Source organism: Platalea leucorodia, assembly GCF_965183815.1.
Source record: "Platalea leucorodia genome assembly, chromosome: 3".
NCBI classification, from domain to species: domain Eukaryota; kingdom Metazoa; phylum Chordata; class Aves; order Pelecaniformes; family Threskiornithidae; genus Platalea; species Platalea leucorodia.
The window spans coordinates 51,025,942-51,046,416 of record NC_138825.1 but is presented as its reverse complement, the minus strand read 5'-3'; the positions used below and the strand labels follow the sequence as shown (position 1 = coordinate 51,046,416).

At 39.8% G+C, this 20,475-nt stretch overlaps 1 protein-coding gene across 1 annotated transcript in view; it reads right to left on the bottom strand.

The window, feature by feature from the left end:
• Window positions 1-391: 391 nt before the first annotated feature.
• The window catches only part of LOC309587346 (uncharacterized protein C6orf118), a gene marked incomplete at both ends in the record, with an annotated part of 160,359 nt that continues 140,275 nt past the window's right edge, over window positions 392-20,475 (bottom strand). The window contains 2 exon segments of the mRNA XM_082305464.1: window positions 392-585; window positions 2,111-2,280. Of these exon segments, the coding sequence (XP_082161590.1) occupies window positions 392-585; window positions 2,111-2,280 (364 nt within the window).

Here is a 20,475-nt window from a genome sequence, read left to right as displayed (position 1 = left end):
GTTAATTGGTCCTAGTAAAAAACATATCCAATAGCTCAAATTCTAATCTCAGCTACGCAGAGATAAGTAAGCCTCCAGTGACTTCTGTGGCCGTCTATAGCAGAATTTGGCCAATCACATAAAAGCTTCACTCTTCTGCACATATAGTATACATTGAGGAAGCAGATGGGAGCAAGCTGAAAAATGGGTAGGATTTGCTTTCCCATCCCAAAGTCAGCTTGTTGGCTGCAGTCTGCACAATGGGATGACAAGGAACAAATGGAGCAGGGCTGAAAATCCATTGCACTTAAGTGCACACAAACAGGCATCTCTCACTGGAGTGGCAGTTCTCTAAAAAGTGGAGTTATTTATGTTCATTCCTGTACATCAACTTGACGCATTTTGTGTTAGGTTAACCTAACACACCTAAAGCTTGAATCTCAGACATCTGAGGAAACGGAGTTGGAAGGTTCTTAACTGTGCAGATCCTTGTGCGCCAATCCACAATTAGTGCATCCACAGTGATATCTAATTGCCTGTAACCACATTCCCAAATCACCATGTTGTCCATCTCTTTCCTTTCTACCTTGTTGCAGAGCTGATAGGCTTACAGACGGAGAAGAAAAAAGTAATGGAGCCTCATCTTCTTCCCAAACACTTCAACACAGTGCAGAGCAGAGGAAGTCATGTTTGGAGGTAAGAATCTTAACACTGCTCTCCACAAGCAACTGAATCTGCATTTTTCCTGTTCAAAACTGACCCAAACATGTCCCTTCTATGGCAAGGTGCAGCTTCCATTTCACTGTACTGGCAGCACTTCTCTTTACATACTTCATAAAGATAACAGCCGAGGAAGCACAATGAGGAAACACTGTTGTTTGTGGGGCAGAGAGAGGGAGGCAGGAAGGTGAAGGCAAGGATGAAGAGGAAAATTCAAAGAAAACAAGTTTCCCACTACTGGAAGGGCCAAGGACAGAGGAAATGAGTGTTTTTCTTTCACATGTTGTGTGAGGAATATGGATCCTGCAGCAGTTAGTGGTCTTCTGAAGTTTTCAAGTGTGTTAGAGAAAACTGTGGTCTCTGGTATAAGGCAGAATGACCATTTCAGAGCTGTTACATGATTACAGTGGACTGCAATCAATGAGTCCCTTCCAGTCCTCAGTACTACAATCTGCACGTGCTCAGCTCACCTTGAACTCGTCTGATGGATACCTAATTCATATTTCACCTCTCTCAGGGAGAGTGTTTCTCCTCCTGCTCTTATCAGAACTAGCAGTTAAGGTTCCCTGCTAAAACCCATGAAAGAATATTCACTGTCCAAAGGTTCTCTGCCAGCCAGGAGGAGAGCCACACAGCTAAAAAACCTGAAAAAATCATGCGCAGACTGCAGACACTAGTGGGTACGTACACACACACACCGCCCCCCGCCCCCCAATCTATAAAGTCTATATTTATATATGCACAGTCTTTCTCAATCTACTGTAATAGCATTTACCTTGTCCTGTCAGAAAGCACCTCCCAGGCCTGCTGGCTCAGGAGCAGTCACAGGATGCTCGGCAGATGCTCCATCTGATAGACTGGATGCATGTCCTCAGACCTGACTCAACTGTTTAGTTAGTCAAGATGACACACACTGCAAATATGTGTAACCCAGTCAATCAGCACCTATCCTAGCAGTCTGCATGCTGTAACCAAGTTTCTTTATCCTAAAACATTTCCCACAATCAAGCAGAGAAGTATCTAACTGAGTAATTCCTACTAGGAATTCCTTCCAGGGAGGACAGGGCAGGTAAGGTGACACTGTCTGGCCATAGAGGGAGTTTCTGATTGACACCTGCTGTGTCTTTATAGTGTCATGCAGGAAAATGTTAGCCAAGCAAGGAAGAGGAGTCTCAATACCGGGCAAATGAATGATGAGAACGTCTGTCTGCCCACTCCACCATCATCACAGGCTAGGGTCAGACTAAAGTCCAGCAGGTCCCTAACTCAGGGCTCTCTGGCATCATGCTGCTCTTAAGATGGTGGGATGAACCTGCCACTTCCGTGCAGGGTTATCTGCAAAACAGGCCCTTCATGACCTCTTCTGTTTAATCACAGTATCATGCAGTGGGGCAAAATGTTAGAGACATACAGAGCCCCATTTGAGCCAGTACTGGAGCAGGATACTCTTCATATAGAAAGTTCGCAATAAACTTGATGTTCTCTTCATCCCTTGTATTGGATCCCAGACACTGGTTCCTCTTCAGTGCTTCAATAATTTCTGGATGAGGATTAATTCTTAAGGATGGAGGAGGAGAAGAGCTGAAAAGGAAAAGAAGAGAGCATTATTAGTGTGGCTAGTACCTGTTCCAAGACCCCTCTCTCCCTCCACCTTTGTTTGTCCCAACACTTACTCTCTTATTCCTTTCCTTTGTCTTGCTTTTTTCAAGAGTAAACCAAGCCATCTTTGGGCCCTGCTGGTGGGCTTGGATCCAGAAAACCAGAAGAAGGACAAAAGGAGGCACACTGTACCCCATAAAGTCATTCAGGAGGCTAAAGCTGTGCATATGAGCTTCCCAGCCCTGTGTGGGCTGGCAGGTACAGGTGAATCTGGGAGATGAACAAGAGTTGGTGAGCCTACAGTTATAAGCACAAGTGTCCCCTGTAATGACTAGGATGGCCTTAGCTCAGGTGTTCAGGAAGTACCTAAAAGGTTTCCCTGAAGCAGATGCTTGAAGCATTGTCACCACGGTAGCCCCCAGGGGTGATCCAACAGAGTAATATAAACACGTTGAAAGTCAACAGAGCATGGTTAGCTTGAGGCAAGCCTAATAGAATGAGCCAGCTTTGCTGGCATGTTATAATGTTCTTTTCATTCTCACAGTCTTTCCAAGAGCCTTTTCTCAATCCATGCTTGCGGCATTTCAGGCTGCTGACAGATGCTGCGTCCTCTTCCCCATGAGATGCTTTAGAAAACTGAGTGACCAGTCTCCACAGGCAATCTAATTTGTCCTGTATTTAAACTGAGTTGCCTAACCCAGGCTAAGGGTTCTTTTTTAACTCTCAGAAAAGAAGAGGAACTTATTGACTCAAAACAGAGGCAACACTTCATGCAGTACCAGGTGGAAAAAGCTGCTTGAAGAGAAAGAGCTCTGAGGGTTTTGCAGAAAGAAGTTGTAACAACTCGAACACTGAATTCCCCAGCTAGAAGTGATACTGCTGTGAGATATTACTTTAATGTGCATTCTTTGTCTCTGCTACATTGCCTGCTTCATGTTTATAAATTAATAAGTAAGCTGGCACAGAACACGGTTCACTTATGGGCTAGAAACAGGCAAAATCCAGAAACTGAAATTTAAATTACAGTAAAATTAGGAACTATAAATTCTTTAGAAGAATTTAAGTCTGAAGGCTTTCCTATGGACATTTTTGTTTGCTTAGAAAAATAAATGTAGTCAATACAAATCAGAAATTTGTTAATAATCTAAATGTGCAATTTGCATTATGGCAAATCAATAAAATATAAGTTATGCATGAGATAACCATGCAATTCATTATTTTAAATCAGTAACTTTATGATCATTTGGAAAACAGGCAAAGATATACTATAGCATTAATAAATCTTATTCTCAGCAGCTGAGCAACCTGTACTTTTGTGAGGCTGTTGGGGAAAGTCCCAGGGAACTTAAATGTTTAAGGAAGAGGTGTTTAGCTAGCACCACTGTTTCCCAAAATTGAGTGTTTTGACATTAATCAGCTAGGGTAGGATTAATCTCATCTACTTTTAGAACCCCTGTGTTCACAACTAAGGTAGTCGTGAAGAGAAATGGGCGTTTTTAAGGCTTAGCTCACCTCATGAAATATAGACTTTTGCTTTAAGACAACACGAATCAAGTACTAGAAGTACCTATTTATCTCCACTGATCATAGAGGGAGCCTAGGATGTCTGATCTGGATGCCAATATCTCCAATATAGAAATCTGCATGGGGTCATATTAATCATATCTCCGCTGATTAATTAATATAATTGTAGATAAATAACTATCTCAGACTTTTGCTTGGGTTTTTTTTTTCCCAGTTTCACATGAGAAACCACGCTCCCTCTCCCATTTAGTTCCTCTGCCTTCTTTTATCTTCTGTGTTGTGAAATTTCTTGTGGTCCTCTTAACTGCACATGTCTTCTTTTCAAATCAGCTATTATCTCATAAAAGACATTTAATATTTTTAGGGCAAACTATAGAAAGCAAGAGCACATCTATTAGTTCTTTTATCAAGAAAAAGAAAGATCCCCTGGAATCACTCAACCTAATTCATAGATATTGTAAGATTATCAAATGCTCTGAATCAAACTATCTAGGCATCTTGATGAAGAGACAGAACATGACGACGTTTGTACTTGACTGTACTTGTATTGCACTATCAACTCTGAAATGAAAACAGATCTCATCAGCATCATCATATTGAGAAAAGTGACATGTTGATTCAAAGGTAAGGAGGACTAGAAGGAGGAAATTTGTTGGCATCAGTTCAATTACACATATTATTAGTAAAGTTGTCCATGTCTTAGAAAAAAAGGTGATAAAGAGATAGGCTCAAGTGATCTTTTCTGAGATATTTTTAATCATAGGAGTGAAAAAAGGTAGAAAATGCTTGAGAAGATTGTTAGGTGCACAGGAAGTATGAAGCAGACAATCTGGATTTCGTGGAGTAGCAGGATGCATTCCCCTTGAAGAAAAAGCCATATTAAGGAAATGGCCTGTTTCACATAGGTAAGGTAAATAATTTGCTTGTTAGATACTATCTGGAAGATTCAAAAAGGTCTGAAGACTAGACAGCAAGGAAAGATGTTCAGAAAATTATTCATACAATCTAAATCCAGTATATTCCAAACATTTTGAAGTAATGTGGCAAAGAAAATGAAAATAAATAAAAATTTCTTTTACTTTTATACCATCACTAGAAATCCAGATAGCAAGAAAAATAATTGAAAATTGTTGTTGATGAGAAGAAATTCAATATAATTGACATTATTGAAACCTGGGGGGACTATTTTCATGTCTAGAATGCTAAAATCACAACCTATAACCTGTTTGGGAAAGGCTATGTAAGAAAAACAGGTTGGAAGGGTGCTCATTTTAGCAGGCAATTACTTGCTTTAGAGTTATTGATAACTCAGAACAGCAGGACCTTGAACATACATGGATCAATGAGTTCACTAACAAAACCCAAGAGGGGATTCTGATGAGAGGTTGTTGCAGACCACCAAATCAAACCACAGAACAGGATGAACTAATCCTTAAATACTTGTCAGTAATGTAGGGAAACTGATATCTTTTTGGAGGCTTCAGCTTGGCTGATGCATGCTGTAGGTTTCAATCAGCTAATAGTAAATCATCATTAGAGCTTCTGATATAACGCTTATCTCTATTCTAAAACCAAAGCATGCTCTGCCCAACATGAGGCAACTATTTTATAACAAAGCAGATGACTGAATCATTAGACTGGAAGTTGGCAGTTATCTAAAGATCAATGGTAGCAATCCAATTACATTCAACATGGGCAATGAGAGGACAGTCTCAAAGGGCTTTGTAGATAGGCAGACGGATAGACAGGCAGTACTTGCAAAGCATTAATTTCCAAAAGCTGAGGAAAAGTACAAACACAACTAAAAGGGCCTTCCAAAAACTCAAGTGAAAATCTAAGCTCCTGACAAATAATTAGTCAAAAACTTCACTTCCACAATAAAGAAAACTTGACGAAAAACTTGGGACACTACATGTATGAAAAGATACCTAGCAAATAGATAGCAAATGACAACACATATGTAAATAAATACCAGTTGGTATAAATCAAGCTAGCAACTCCAGAAAGTAGATAAAGAAGAATAAAGAGACAGTACTGAAACCATATCTATCAACACTAATGCAATCAATCAGAAGTATTTTGTGCTAGGTTATGGGATTAAGGCTCAGCTCCAAAAGCACAGAGGAGCAATGGCTTGGGGGCCCCTATACCAAACCAGAGCCTCCTGCCCTGTCTCCTCCTGAGGCTGTCCTGGGAGAGGCACCAGCCCATGATCACCCTGATGAACCATCAGGTGAGGCTGTCCCCGGGTCACCTCATTGGCTGAGGGACCTACAGATGCACGGACTCATGGTAGGATGCTGGGGAGGACCATTTGGGGAGTGCATAAGTCCTGTTTTGGGGTGTTTAGGGCAAGGACCTAAAAGAGAAAGAGGGAAGGATCACTGTGGTTTGGGGGAACAAGTGCGGGCAAACAGAGGGAAAAGGGGACAAAAGGGGCTGGTTGCGTGCAAATAGGCTGCTGGTCAGCAGCTTGTCCAGCCGTGCCTGCCTCTGAGCCGTCTGTTCCATCTCCTCCCTGAACACTGTTTCCAGCTTTTCTCCTGGGAGAGGGAGCTTTTCTGTGCATGTGGATGGAGTCTGGGTGCAGCAACTGGAGTGGGACCAGAGGCCAGAGGGGCCCGCATGCCTAGGGCTAGCAGCTGGAAAGACCAAAGGGCCTATGTGCTGTGCCTGTGCCAGTGCTGCCCACCTCCAGCTGGGCCAGCCAGTCAGCAGGATGGGAGGTGGCCGTGAGCCTGGGCTGGACATGGGAGAGACCACTGAGTCTGCACATCGGCTACTGGATGAGCCAGGACGTCCAAGCCAGCTGCTGGAGAGACCCCTCTGTGCATGTGTGTGTGTGTGGCAAGGGAAAAGCGGGGGATGGTGTGAACAGCTAGCGGACAGGCTGAGTGTCTGATACTGGCTGCTGAAGGGATCCACCTTGTACTCATGCTTGCACACGCATAGGGTTTTTTTGCGGTAAGGGGCTTTCATCCCAATCAGCCAGAGGGAACAGGACCTGTGCATGTGCCCGTCAGGAGTATGTGCTCAGCATACCCCAGCTGGCCCTGGGGACCTGGGTCTGCGGCAGCATCGCCTCTGTCAAGCAAATGGATCTGGCAGCTCCCCACAGTCTGTGCTTGTTGAAAACAAAGAGAAGCACCACAAATAGGTGGTAGGATTTCCTAGGTGAAAATGGTAGCATCGACCATTAGAAATTCGGAGTGTTCAAAATATTCCTGTTCTGTATTTGGAAAGAAGGGGATTGAAGCAGTACTCTGCAAGATACTGGTCACCAAGAGGAGTGTTAAAGAGTACATACTAAAAAAATTAAATCAAAAAGAAAAAATCCCCTAAATTTTCTTGGTATTATTTTCAGCTTGATGAAATCTGTACAAGACTCATCAAAAGAGCCATCTATGCTGTGTTTGGGGTTTTTTTGTTTGTGGATGGGATTGTAGCAGCTTTTTTCTTTGCTAAAACAATACGATTTCTGAATGCTTCCAACACCATGAAGCTGGAAGTACGTTGTTTATCAATATTCAAAAAGAAAACCATTCAGCAGTGGTGAGCTGGGTAGACTGACTAGCCAGACATCAACCCCAAGTAAAATTACAGAAAAAATGAAATTCAATTCAACTGATACAGAATTAGCATAGAGAAATAAAGAATTAATGACAATAAAAATCACTTTATAGAAAATCACACCAAAGAAACCTGATTTCCTCCTTTGAGGGGAGTTTGTTTGATCAATAAAGATAGGTTCAGAGACCAAGATTCTTGCATTTTTTTTGTAGCATTTGTTGTAGCACTATAGAACATTCAGATTAAAATTGACACTATAGAATATGGCACGCATTAGATGAAGTAAGTGCTAGGTTGGGCTAAGAAGTACTTGTCAGATGGTGGATATTTGCTGATGGGAGTTTTTTCAAAGGAGTCTTGCTATGACTAGAATTAGGTCTGATCCTATTCCACATTTTCATTAATGAACTGGAATAAAAATAAAATCAGTGACACTCGATTAAGTCTTTATCTAAGACAAAGATTGGTGGAATCATTAACAGCAATCACAAGAGGACCTGTAATTACTCAAACAAAATGTGCTTAAATATTAAGCACAAAATAATATGGCTAAAAGGAATACTGCATGTGCCACCCTAGAGTAGTGGGGATCAGCATCAGGAAAAGATGTCACTCCAAAATGGCTTTTGCAGGGATAGCTGATAAGCAATTCAATACATGTGCCTTGGGCAATGTTGTAGGAAAATGGGCTATTATAATCTCTGGACATGTTAGCAGCAGAAGTAGGACTGGTATTGGCATGCTGCCAACAGCTTTAGTGGCCAAATTTTGAGAAGGACATTAAAAAACAGAAGAAGGTGAAGAAAAAGGTCATAAAAAAATTGACTTTGAGAGCTGAAGAAAATGTGTTAAAGTGAAAAACTTTAACAGCCCAAGCTGTTTAGCTTTTGAGAGGGCAGGCTGAGAGATACTTGATTGCAGTGTCTAAATACTTTCAAAGGGAGAAAATAGGAAGTGCTAAAGGGTTCTTTAATCTAACAAAGATATAACAAGAACCAAAGTTAGAAATTAAGCCAAATATGAAATCATGCACCAATTAGTAATTGCAAGAGCAATTAGACACTGGGAAATATATAAAAGAAAGTCCATCTTCATCTTTTGATGTCGTCAGATCATGAGTAGATGCCTTTGTGGAACACATTGCTCTGACAGAGAAGTTATTTTTTAAATCAATGTGTTCAGCTAATAGCCAACCTGGGAATTAGATCCATAGGAAATTTCTATCTGGTCGGCACCTCTTTTCTTAAAAAAGGCCGCCTCTCTGGCTTGGGCAGCAGCCTTCCCATCCTTGCTCTTATTCCCCTGCTTCTCCAGTGGCAGATGCCCAGCTCTGCTTTATTTCTGCAGGAGGGAGATTTCTGACATCTGCTGCTGCCCGTGGAGGGTGCCAGTTGATCAGCCACTGTTTGGGGGGAACAGAGATCCTGTGCTGCTGTCAGGAAGAAGAGTAGTCTTGAAACCTGCTCTAGCCCCACAGCTACTAAGATCAGACCTCCTTGCTTTAGCTCTAGTAGGTTATTGAACTTTGAATGATGAGAAGTACAGAAAGCTGCTCATTTCATCAAGGTACAAAGTGGTTCATCTAGCATAAGTATTTTAGTTCACACCTAAATTTATGTATAAAATCAAGCCTGATAAATCAGTCTTCCTAATATAGGAAAGGTGGACACATCCTTTATCAAAGAAAAAAAAAATCTAATCATCTTTGAAAAGCTCTTGGAAAGAGGTTGTCCACCTAACTCAGATGCCTACAGCTAGGCAGAGGGGACCCACCTCTGGAAAGAAGCCTCCATTGCTCTCTGTTGACTAGGCAGAGTGTTTAGACTTAAACATTGGAAAGGTGATTAATCAGGCACTCTAAAATGTGTAGGCACAAGTTAGATCCAGTTCAGGTACATGAAATCTCCTTTGGAGGCTGAGTCATCTAAGGAGTACTTCTGCCTTTAAAACCTGACTCTGAATATCATTCAAGTGAGGCAAGGCTTATAGGGAGAAGTATTGTGTTTTACTAGACCAAGTGATGTATCGCAGCTATATATCACCACTAATACTACTATTGAAAGGACTAAGAACAGAGGGAGAGCTGGGACTGGGAAGCAAAGAAATAGTGTTTGGTCAAAGAAATATCTGACAGGTTACAGGAAGGAAAAAAAAACCCAGACTTCAGAAAATTTAGAAGAGCAGCTGAACATTTTCAGGCAATTTGGTTTAAATCCCCATATTTCTCTAATCTTTCACAAATCAGAGAACAGAAATTGGGAAGTCAGCTACCAGTGTCTGACCCCCAGTTACTCACCCAGGATAAGCTGCAGCCATTAGAGCAGGGCATGGACATATGTTCCCTTCCAAAATCCCAGCTTGACTCCTGCTTCCCTGGAACACCACCAGCAACGTGGGCAAGGAGTGCTGTGGCCTGGGTGGTGTGTATATTGCAACCCCAGATTTACCTATGCAATAAATTGTTTCCCTTGAGGTGCACCTGACATTTATTAAGATGTTGAGCATTTTTCATTGATGAAACCACCATTGTCTTGAGATTTGTCCAAAAGTATTTTTTTTTTTTTCTAGAGACATCAGTCTAGACCTTCGACTTATAACCTGCATTGGCCTCTGTTTGTTTTGGTTTTGTTTCATTGGTCTTGGTTTGAGGAGTTTTTGACATGTGGAGATGAGTAGAGGGAGGAAGAAAAAGACTTATTATGCCAAATTTGGGGATTTGGGGTTTGCCTTGAGGACAGACATTGCAGATACATATTTTTTTAATTATTCTTTTTTATATTAAAAAACTGTCAAATTCCGGTATGTTTATACTTCCGCCATAAACCAGCAGTTGTTTGCAACTTTGTGGACAACATTTTTTTCACATTTTTGAGGAAGAAGAGCTTTTTAACCAAATACCCATAACATCATGAAAGCCAGGGCTTGCATACATGAACGACAGGATTTGCTACCTACTAGTTGCCTTCCACAATTTAGATATGCTATCAAAAACCACGTGACACAAAACAATCTAGCTATTGAATACCTCAAAGGATCACAAGCTATAGTCTGACTATTTTTCAATCCAAACTATCCAATAAGAATTTATGAATAATGTACATGCTTCTGTGCTCAGAAATTGTTCACAAATGATTTGTGAACAGAAAAAAGAGCTAAATCTGCAATGCATATTTTTTGTAATAACCCATTCAATCAGAATTACTTCAGGAAAGATTGTTCAACATTAGCTAGTCATCATACCATGTACTTTTAGGGAATATATTAGATCTGTAAGTGGTCCATCAAAAAATGATAATTCAGCACTATAAAGTAATTTGAGGACATGCTTTTAAATATATGGTGTTTAGGAGGATATCTAAACACCCTCACAATTCTAAAATATGCTTCATTGTCCAAAGAGTGCTGAGATTTAAGCTGGCTCATAAGTGTTAAACAATCAATTCTTGTAGACACAGCTTCAAAAATGCTTCCATTTTGTCTGGTTGAATTACAAATGAGTTATTTCATTAGCAGAATTATTATTGTGGGATGAACTCCAGAACATTAAAGCTTTACATTTAACCTCCATTACAGTCCGGAATTGAATTAACCTCTCTTTCCCATATAAAAGTAGCTAATGCACTTTCCTTGTAAAATGCAAATGTCGTTATACCATTTTGCAGAAAGCACTTAGAAAAATTCAGTGGAATTACGGTTCATAATATTTTGGTGCATTCAATTAAAACACTACATTTTAAGAAAATTAGTTTATTTTCTTTCCTAACGTTGAATACTCACACTTGGAGTAACAAGTACTGCTGAGCTACATGCTAAAATATCAAATCAGTATCTTAGGGCAGAAATTCAATGCTGCTGTAACACACACAATCTGCAAATACAAAGGCATATGTTGGAAGTTCTGTGTTCAATGTGGTTAAGAGAATCAATCAGGACTTTACTTTTCCTAAAATCTTAAGAATCTTTTTGAAGCCCCTCTGGGATTATTTTTTTCCTGTTCCCCATTCAGAATTAGAAGAGAAATAAGAGAAATAAAGCATAAATTTGCATGTAGCTGGAAGCAGGCTGAATTGAAACCACAGATTTTGTGAGAGGCTCTACCTCTGATGCCTATTATCTTCAAGTCATGACAGAAAATCCCAAAATACATGGGTTGTGTCTCTGATCACATTTCACTACATTTTTCTAATGTTATGTAATAGTTATAATTTGAAAGTAGATTCTTGTGATTGCAATATTTGGCTTTGTTCTGAATGAGAATGGAAAATTTCTACATGTACTGCAAAGAAAAAATCTGGAAAAAACATGCATCAATTAGTCATTTCATTGAAAATTTTAGTATTAGCTATTTCTATAAAATATAAAACAAAAATATGCGGGATAAAGTGAAAAAAATGTTAATCCTGAAACAGGGTATTTCAGCAGGAAATCTGTAAGATTTTTTTTTCAGTTTACTAGAAACACACCTGATTTTGCAGTGTGTCAATTTTGATAAACTGCATGCATGGACCTAATGATCCTAGGTTCAAATGGCAACAGTGAACTTGACATTTTTCAAAGCATGATGAACTCAGCCATGAGATCTTCTCAGCTGAAAAGATCAAGCAGTTGAGGAAACAGAAAGAGAAGAGGCTGGAACCTAACTGGTGATGACAATAGATATAAATTGATACAGTGGCTTTTACTGATGCAACATAGTCATATCACAGTCATAGTCACTGTTACTGCTATGGTAAATACTGAATAACACAGTTCATTTTTATATTGCATCAGAAGTATACTCACCTTAAAAAAAATACAAGAGGCAGTTTTGTAGAACTCAAATTCCACCATATTTCCAAACAAATTTTCTAAATGTTGATGGGACTTCCCAGACAAAGAGAATTCTGTTTTCTGACCAGCTGTATTTTCTTGCATTCAGAAAGCACTGCAAGAAAGTCATGCCTCAGGAGCTGAATGAAGAAGCTCTCAGAGACTGCCAGCTTACATCATCCAACAAGGATCTCAGAAAGGCCACATCCACAAAGAGCCCTGGTTTTAGCTGAAGATTTTCCTTCTCTTTTAAGTACATTTTCTGAAAACAGCCAAATTGCGAAAAACAGCCAATAAGGAAAGTGAAACTTTGTGTGTTAGAATAAAGAAGAAAGCACCACTGAAGTGTGTTAAAAAGTAGCTAAGGAAGGTTGGAGTACTATTCAAAAGTAGCTCGTGGTCAGTTGTTTAGACTGTCAATAATATCAGAAAGAAAATCTGTAAGGATGAAGAGTACAGGTAAAGCGATCATAAAAGAACACAGCAATTTATCAAGTATATTGATTTATTTTAAGGATATGATCTCAGAGACTGGCAGATTCTTCCACCTGCCCAGCAGATAATTAAAGGAATATTTTCACATTTTGTTTTATCCCTTTCAAGCTTATCCCCCACATTAAAATGCAGCTTTTGCAGTTTTGACAAGACATTTAAGAGAAGTCAGTCTGTAAAGTTAATTGTTTGTTTTCTCCTGGGGGTCTTTTGCGCTTGTTTTGAACCATTCATTGGAGGTGGCTTTCAATTATGAGCCAAGATTCAGATCCTTGTACAGACAGACCCTACACTGTCCATAAATCCTGGAATTTCACAACCATCAGACAGACTCTCTAAAAGCTTTTATGAGAAAATATGGTTTAGGATGGAGACAGCTGGTATTTAAATTATCCATGTGAGAGAAATTACTCTTATTCATTCACCAGATGCTTTATTCATATATAGATTTTTAAATTAATAATTCCATAATACTTAGAGCTATATAATCCTAAAATCTACACAGTTTTGCTCAATGACCTTAACAAGCTGTGACATCTTTTTTTATTTCTTGCAAATAGTGCAGCAGATTTTGCCAACTGCCATTTTGATGAAACATTACAACAGATGAAGGAAAAAAAAAAAGTCAGTGTCCGCTGACAAGAAGAGTAGAGTTCATCAAATTATTATTTCTGCCTGTACTCTAGATGCAAGCTCCAGAATCATTCAACTAGAAAAAACATATTAGTTAGTCCCATGCCACATCTACCCCTACTTCTCACAAACTGTTTTGTGATATATTTTAAAACCCAGTAACTAGGAGGCAGAGATACCTGAAGAGACAGGGAAACACTTCTTATCTACTAGTATAAATTGGACAACAAGAGTTTGGGGGAAGAAATATAGGAAAAACAGGGAATAAAAAAAAGTTTTGCTGGAACATTCTGGGAGATGATTTGAGTAGGCATTTATGGTAGATACTGAAGAGGCAGAAATGCGGCTGGGCTCTCTTGAGCATGGACTCCATGCAAAATAAACCTGCAATCTCAGGGCACATCATTGTTCAGAAAAGGTTTACTCAGTCAAATGATGTTGTTCTTCCTTGCAACCCTGAAAATATTTTTTTCTGTTCTCTTCTTTCCACTGGAATATTTGTTCATTTGTAATTCTCTCATCTTGATCATTACAGTTTCCCTCTTGCAGGCCCCACTGCATTTTTTCTCTTCCTGGAAACTGCTACCACTTCAACCTGCACTGGTTAAGTTCCACTTTACACAGAGTCCAGAAGCCTTGTCTCAACTCTGGAGGCACCACACACCACTTCCTACTGCTTCAGCCTTCCTCTTATGTCTTCTGCCACATACTCATGTTGTTTCGTGGATAGGCCATTCCCTAATCATTACCTGTGCAGATCAAAACCCACAGTGTCTTCATCTAAATCCTTCTTTAACGGACTTGTCTGTGAGAAGTTTACCAGAAATCACTATAGTATTTTTTAAAAAACCCACACATTAAAATGTATTTCAAAGCTCCTCCAACTCAGGACTTCATGTGTATGTTATAAATACTAAATGTCCTTTACATCTCTAAATTGCTGCTCAGCAGTTTGTTTTCTCCTAACAATGTCAAAAACAATAAGAATGCATAAATAAGCACTGTTTCTCTTCCAGTTCTTTAACAAATCTAAAGATTTCTCCCTGGACAAGGTTTTCAGGCTCTTGGCCTTGGCTCTTGAGACACAACGCTCCAACCACAGGCTTCCCAACTTGAAAGGCTTAGAAATACATACCTTCTGTCTACAATACAAGTCTTTCACTGCTCTTCCAAGGTATTCCGTGGACAAAAGTGGTAATAACAGGTTTTTCACTGAGAATTCAAAAATGGCAGCTATTATACGAGAATGGTCCATGCTTGCTAAGTGCCAGCATTCAGTCAGAAAATATGTATGAACCTTCAAGTCCATGAGCCTCTGTGATTCTTGCCCAAGCTAACTGAATACCTATCTTCCTCCAAAGGTCTTTCAAATATTTGCAGCTAGGAATGCCTCAGCACATCATTTCATTTCCAATTCTGCAGCAAGACTTTAAGGATGGAAAGTAACCCTAGTTTCCTTCTTCATTTTTATGGAATTGCCTAAGCTTCAAACACAGACCAAAAGCCTCTCATGCTTGACCTTTCACAGAAGTTGACCCAAACTATACCTAAGCAAAGAATATGGTCACATTCAGCAAGAGAGTGGGGCCAAACGGTAGCCAGAGGGTTTCAGGTCCCCCTCCGACATGGTGGTCACTTCTGTACACAGAGCACGTCCACTCCATGCAGATCCTGCAGCCTCTGACAGCTGCTGGCCCTGCTGGGGGAAATGCAAGAGGCTGATTTTTAATTGGGTTCTCCCTCCTCACTCTGTTTTTTCAACCAATTTTCTTGATTTCTAATCCAGTATAGGCCCAAAGTACAATTTAATTGCATCAATCAATTTAAACCAAAGTAACTTTGTTAAGTAAGAAGGGCAGAAAATATTTAGTAAGTACTTCTACTTCATAATCGTTTCCATACATGGCAGGATACTAAAAGTAGTAGCGACAGCCAGAAGCCCATACTAGAACAGCTTGTGGTTACTTGTGAGACCAATGAAAACACAATTTGAGCAATTACATCCTGGAATATCACCATACAACTCACCCACCAGAACCTGGGCTTTTATAGCAGCTTGAAAAACCTGCCTTTGTCAAGGTAACTTTCCTACATAAAGTCTGAATGCCAGAACATAGTGAACATACACACTTCACAGCTCTAGGCAAAGTGATCCAGAACTAACGAAGGGTTAGTAACAGAAAAACTTCACAACACACCCTCTGCGCCAATCACCTCTGGTTTCTCCTCCAGTGTCCCCATCCCTAACAGATGTAATGTTGTGCTCATTTTGGCTGGGATAGAGTTAATTTTTTCCATAGTAACTTGTGTGGGGCTATGTTTGGGATTTGTGCTGAAAACAGTGTTGATAACACAAGGGTGTTTTCATTACTGCTGAGCAGGGCTTACACAGAGTCAAGGCCTTTTCTGCCTCTCACACCACCCCACCAGCGAGTAGGCTGGGGGTGCACAAGAAGTTGGGAGGGGGGACATAGCTGGGACAGCTGACCCCAACTGACCAAAGGGATATTCCATACCATAGGATGTCATGCTCAGCGTATAAAGCTGGAGGAAGAAGAAGGAAGGGGAGGACATTTGGAGTGATGGCATTTGTCTTCCTAAGTAACTGTTAACGCATGATGGAGCCCTGCTTTCCTGAAGATGGCTGAACACCTGCCTGTCGATGGGAAGTAGGGAATGAATTCCTTGTTTTGCTTTGCTTGCATGCACAGCTTTTGCTTTGCCTATTAAACTGTCTTTATCTCAACCCACAAGTTTTCTCACTTTTACCCTTCCCATTCTCTCTCCCATCCCACCGTGGAGTGTGGGGCGAACTGAATGAACGGCTGTGTGGTGCTTCGTTGCTGGCTGGGGTTAAACTGCAACAAATGTTTCCCACCCAATGCACAGATGTGTTATGAGGATAAGTTAGTATCTAACTACTTGAATATTTAAAGTGTTATTCTTAAAGTCCTAATATTATCACCAGTACATTTGCATATGATTTTATTTATGCTTCTGACATTTGCTTTCCAGATTTTATTAGAGCTTATAAACAATAAAAAACTACTGCTGCCAGGCCCTACTATACACTTCCATGAGATGACTCAGGCACTCTCAGACCCTTCAAGTTTGTTGAAGTCATAGCCACTTAAAAAATTTACTGAACTGCTTTGGATCAGACCCTTCCGTAAAAGGAGAAATGACTTTTTTATCTTACTTAGTGTTCTTTCTGTAGCAAAGAATTAGTTCAATGTCACTATAACAATAGCAACTTTAGTTCTTTGAATGAAGAAAGAAGGAAGTCCCAGATCTCTGCAGTGATCACTGCCCTGTTACTTTGGTTAAATGTATGCCTCCAGAGTACTACAACAGCTTCAGCAGCTGGGTGCAAAAAAGGTGATCTCTGATCTGATGCTCCTGAGTCAGGCTATTTTATGCACAGTGGAAATTGTCTGCAGATAATAAAAAGGAGAAATAATAGCTCTGTAGAGATGGTTCTCTTAGATGTTTTGGCAGACTGGTCTATTCCATTCATATGCTTTGGAAAAACTTTGATTTTTTTAAATAAAATAGCCAAGTTTCATTATTTCCCTGTATGCAACCCAAAGCCCACTAGTTACAGTCACGGTCTTAGTCTTCAGGCTTTCCTTTGATGTGTGTGCACACATCTATGCATATGAGTGCATGTATTGGGAGTGACAGGGAGTTGATTGAAAATCTGTACATGTTACTTTCCATTAGCTGTCTATTGAAGATAATGTTTTAATAATAATATATCTTCCCATCTTAAATAAGAGATATTAACTTTGTCACACATCAGTTGTTCTCTAATATCGGTTAAAAGCTCCTTGGTCTTCAATTTCAAAGGTGTCTGTTTTGCCCTGTGGACACAAATAATTCATTCTCCCTGACCTCCTCATTTACATGCATGCAGTCATACGCACAAACATGCACACACCTCAGTGCTTTCAAATACTTCCCATCCCAGGAAATCCTGTGCTCTAAACATGGACAATCACATTAAAACAGTCACAGTACATTTAGAGTTTAGGAGGAGGCTTTTGGTCCAACAGTTGATATCTGCAATGACAAAACTATCATCAGAGCTGTGACATTTTCTCTTGCATATGAGCAAAAAACCTTTCCTGCTTTTCCAGAATGGAGAGGAATTGGGAACCATGATGCCTTGTACCAATGGAAGATCTGATTCCTTGTTTTCAACTTTCTACTTAAATTGGATTAATTTCACTGAATCATAAAGTAATGGGCTGCAGGAGGTTGTCTGGTCCACACCTCCCCCAACATCCCCTACCCTGCTCAGCTGTTTTGCATAAATCTATATCCACAGGTTTTCCTGATAGTACTTTACATATGTATAAAAAGAGAGGACAGAAAGCCTGCCAACATCATGATCTGGAATACAGTTTAGGATTAATATGGAGTACATAACAGAATTTTTGTATAGTGCTCAAACATATAGCCTATCAAAAGACTAACGAATAAATGAAGGCATGTACACAATATATCTAAATCCAAATAGGTCCTATAGGATCTGTCAAAATCTTTGGCCTCAAGTCCTGAGACACTGAGATATCTGCATAATTTTCTAGTTTTCATGCTACTTGCTTACATACACATAGTCCAGGTACACGCTGAGACTCTAAAAAGAAAATGTCTGACATAAACTCTGTTTATGTAAAGGGAAGCAAACCTTCCCGTTTCCATAAGGGATATAAATTATATGTAATTACATCTTCAACAACTACATGGGTGATTATCTGTTTCTCCGGAGCTTATCAACAAATTAAGACTCTTATATTAACTACTCTCTATATCACCAACTGCGCTGCTCTGGCAGTCTTGTTAAGAAATATTCTCATATCACAAACAGGATTGAGGAGCAAAGAAGAAATCTATCTATATAACTGAGCAACCTGGTTTATATCGACGGTTTGTTACAGGATAAGACTTAAAGAATGCCAGTAGAAATACAAACACGTTGACATGCTCCTGAATATACTGTCTATACTGTTCTTCTTATTATAAAAAGCCAAAATACGTGGATTAACAGCTATCCATTTATCTTGAAAGTTTGACATCTGCCAAAGCCCTTATTAGTCCCTCAAAGACGGCCAAACACTATATATTGGTGTTTGGATTAGGATGTCATAACTAGTAGCTAAAAGGAGCTAACATAGCAAACACAGGCAATCATAGGTATGCAGACGTCTATAGGAAGAAGAGCGTCCACTAGCTAGACTTCTATGGTAACCACTACCCATCATGCCGCAAACTCATTTAAAGAACAGCTTTGATGAGAACGCTCATTGACCTTCTAGATATTGACCTAGCTGGTCACAAGTCCTGTATTAAAGATGCTGAAAGGTCTGCTCTGCCTCGGCTTCAAACGTTGCCAAAGGACTTTGCTACGATGCACTGTCCTACTGAGAGGCACGCAAGCTTTTAAAGCATTAGCTATTTTCCAGCCTTATTATGCCTGCCATCAAGATCACTAACAGATGATTTCATCTAAGTTATGGTTCTTTTGCATTCAATGACTCCAAAAATAAGCTTGCTGACAGTAGTTTTCTGAAAAACAGCAAACAAAAAAAAATCAAGTTATAAAAAGTGCTGAAGTAGTTTGCAATGAGTCAGCCTGGAAGCATCCTTTTAGGACATCTACACATTGAGTTGGCAATTATGTGTCAATGAGTCCAATCAGAACAGCTGGAACGTTAAATATCAAACCTCACAACAAACTGCTGCAGACCAAGAATCATTCAGTGAATCATTCTGAGTGGAGGTACCTCTGAGAAGTCATGATCTCTTGTGGATAATTCATGAACAGAAAAAGGCCAAATTCATAAAATTATTCATTATAAATTATTCACCCTCCTTTTTGGAGGTATGAAGTGTAAAATTAAGTGTTTAGTTTTGATTAAGTGAGGAACTGAACATCATAAATACAGCATTTGACTCAATAGATCCTAGGAAATTAACTGCTTTTGGAAGAAGGAGAATAAACTTTTCTTTCTATCACTCTTGAAACTTGATTAGCTGTTTGCACAGTGAATGTGTACACAGAGCCAGATCCCAAAAGATGCTGAGCTTGTACAACTCCCACCACCTTCAGCTGTGGTTACTCGGCACATTTCAAGTTCATCTGCAAAACACCATATGCAAAGTGCTAAATTTTGGTATTTTTTCTTGGAAAAGCTCATCAAATTAAAGAAAGCACAGATGAACGGTAGCAAAATTGTATCAAAAGTTTCACTAGCAACCCCTTACCTTCCCACTCGTCCCTTCTCAGGGCATCTTTGCCACTAACTAAGCTGGAAACAACAGGTTCGCAACTCTTTTCACTGATGTTTGTTTCTGCATGTGAAGAAACTTTTCCTTTTGAAGAGCTGTGGTTTTTCTCATATTAATATGTTTTACTAGTTGCTACCCATATAAAGTCATGGTAAAGCAAGGAAGAATGCAAAAGCTGATGTGAGAGCGCACAACACACCACCCTATTCTGAGCAAAACTGAACACAGCAAAAATCAATGAGATGTAAGGTCAAATGATGGCCATACCTTAGAAGCTGTGCCACATGGGGTTGCCTCTCTGAACCCACACATGAATTCTGGGGGATCTAAACATACAGAGCAGAGAAACAGATGCATTGATATACAACTGAATTTGTGACAAGCCACATAGCTAGGACAACGCCAAGGTCAAGGGAAGATTTGGTACTGTTTGTATTAAAACTGAACGAGTTTCCTCATCCTTTTGTGAAGTTGAATCACTTCTTTTCACACACCAGTTCTCCTAGGGACTCAGATGATGGTGGGCAATGAAAAGGGCAGCCCAGAGGAATAAAATCTTACCGACAGCCATCATCAGTGAACATTGACCCTTTCATGAATAGGAGAAACCTGCCATCCTTCCCAGCTTCTAAGAGACTTTTGCACTCCCTCAAGGTGCTTTTACAATTTTCCTCAACTCTCCCAAACTAAAAGGAAACTTTTCCAAGGTTATGATAGTTAGAGCTGAGATTGATGTGTCTTATCACCCTGGGCTCAGGAATATTAAAATATGACAAAAATGAAGCATTTTCTTTCAAAATTACTTAAAAATATTACATCTCCTAAAAGAGAGGCTGTGGACCCTCATTTGTTTCA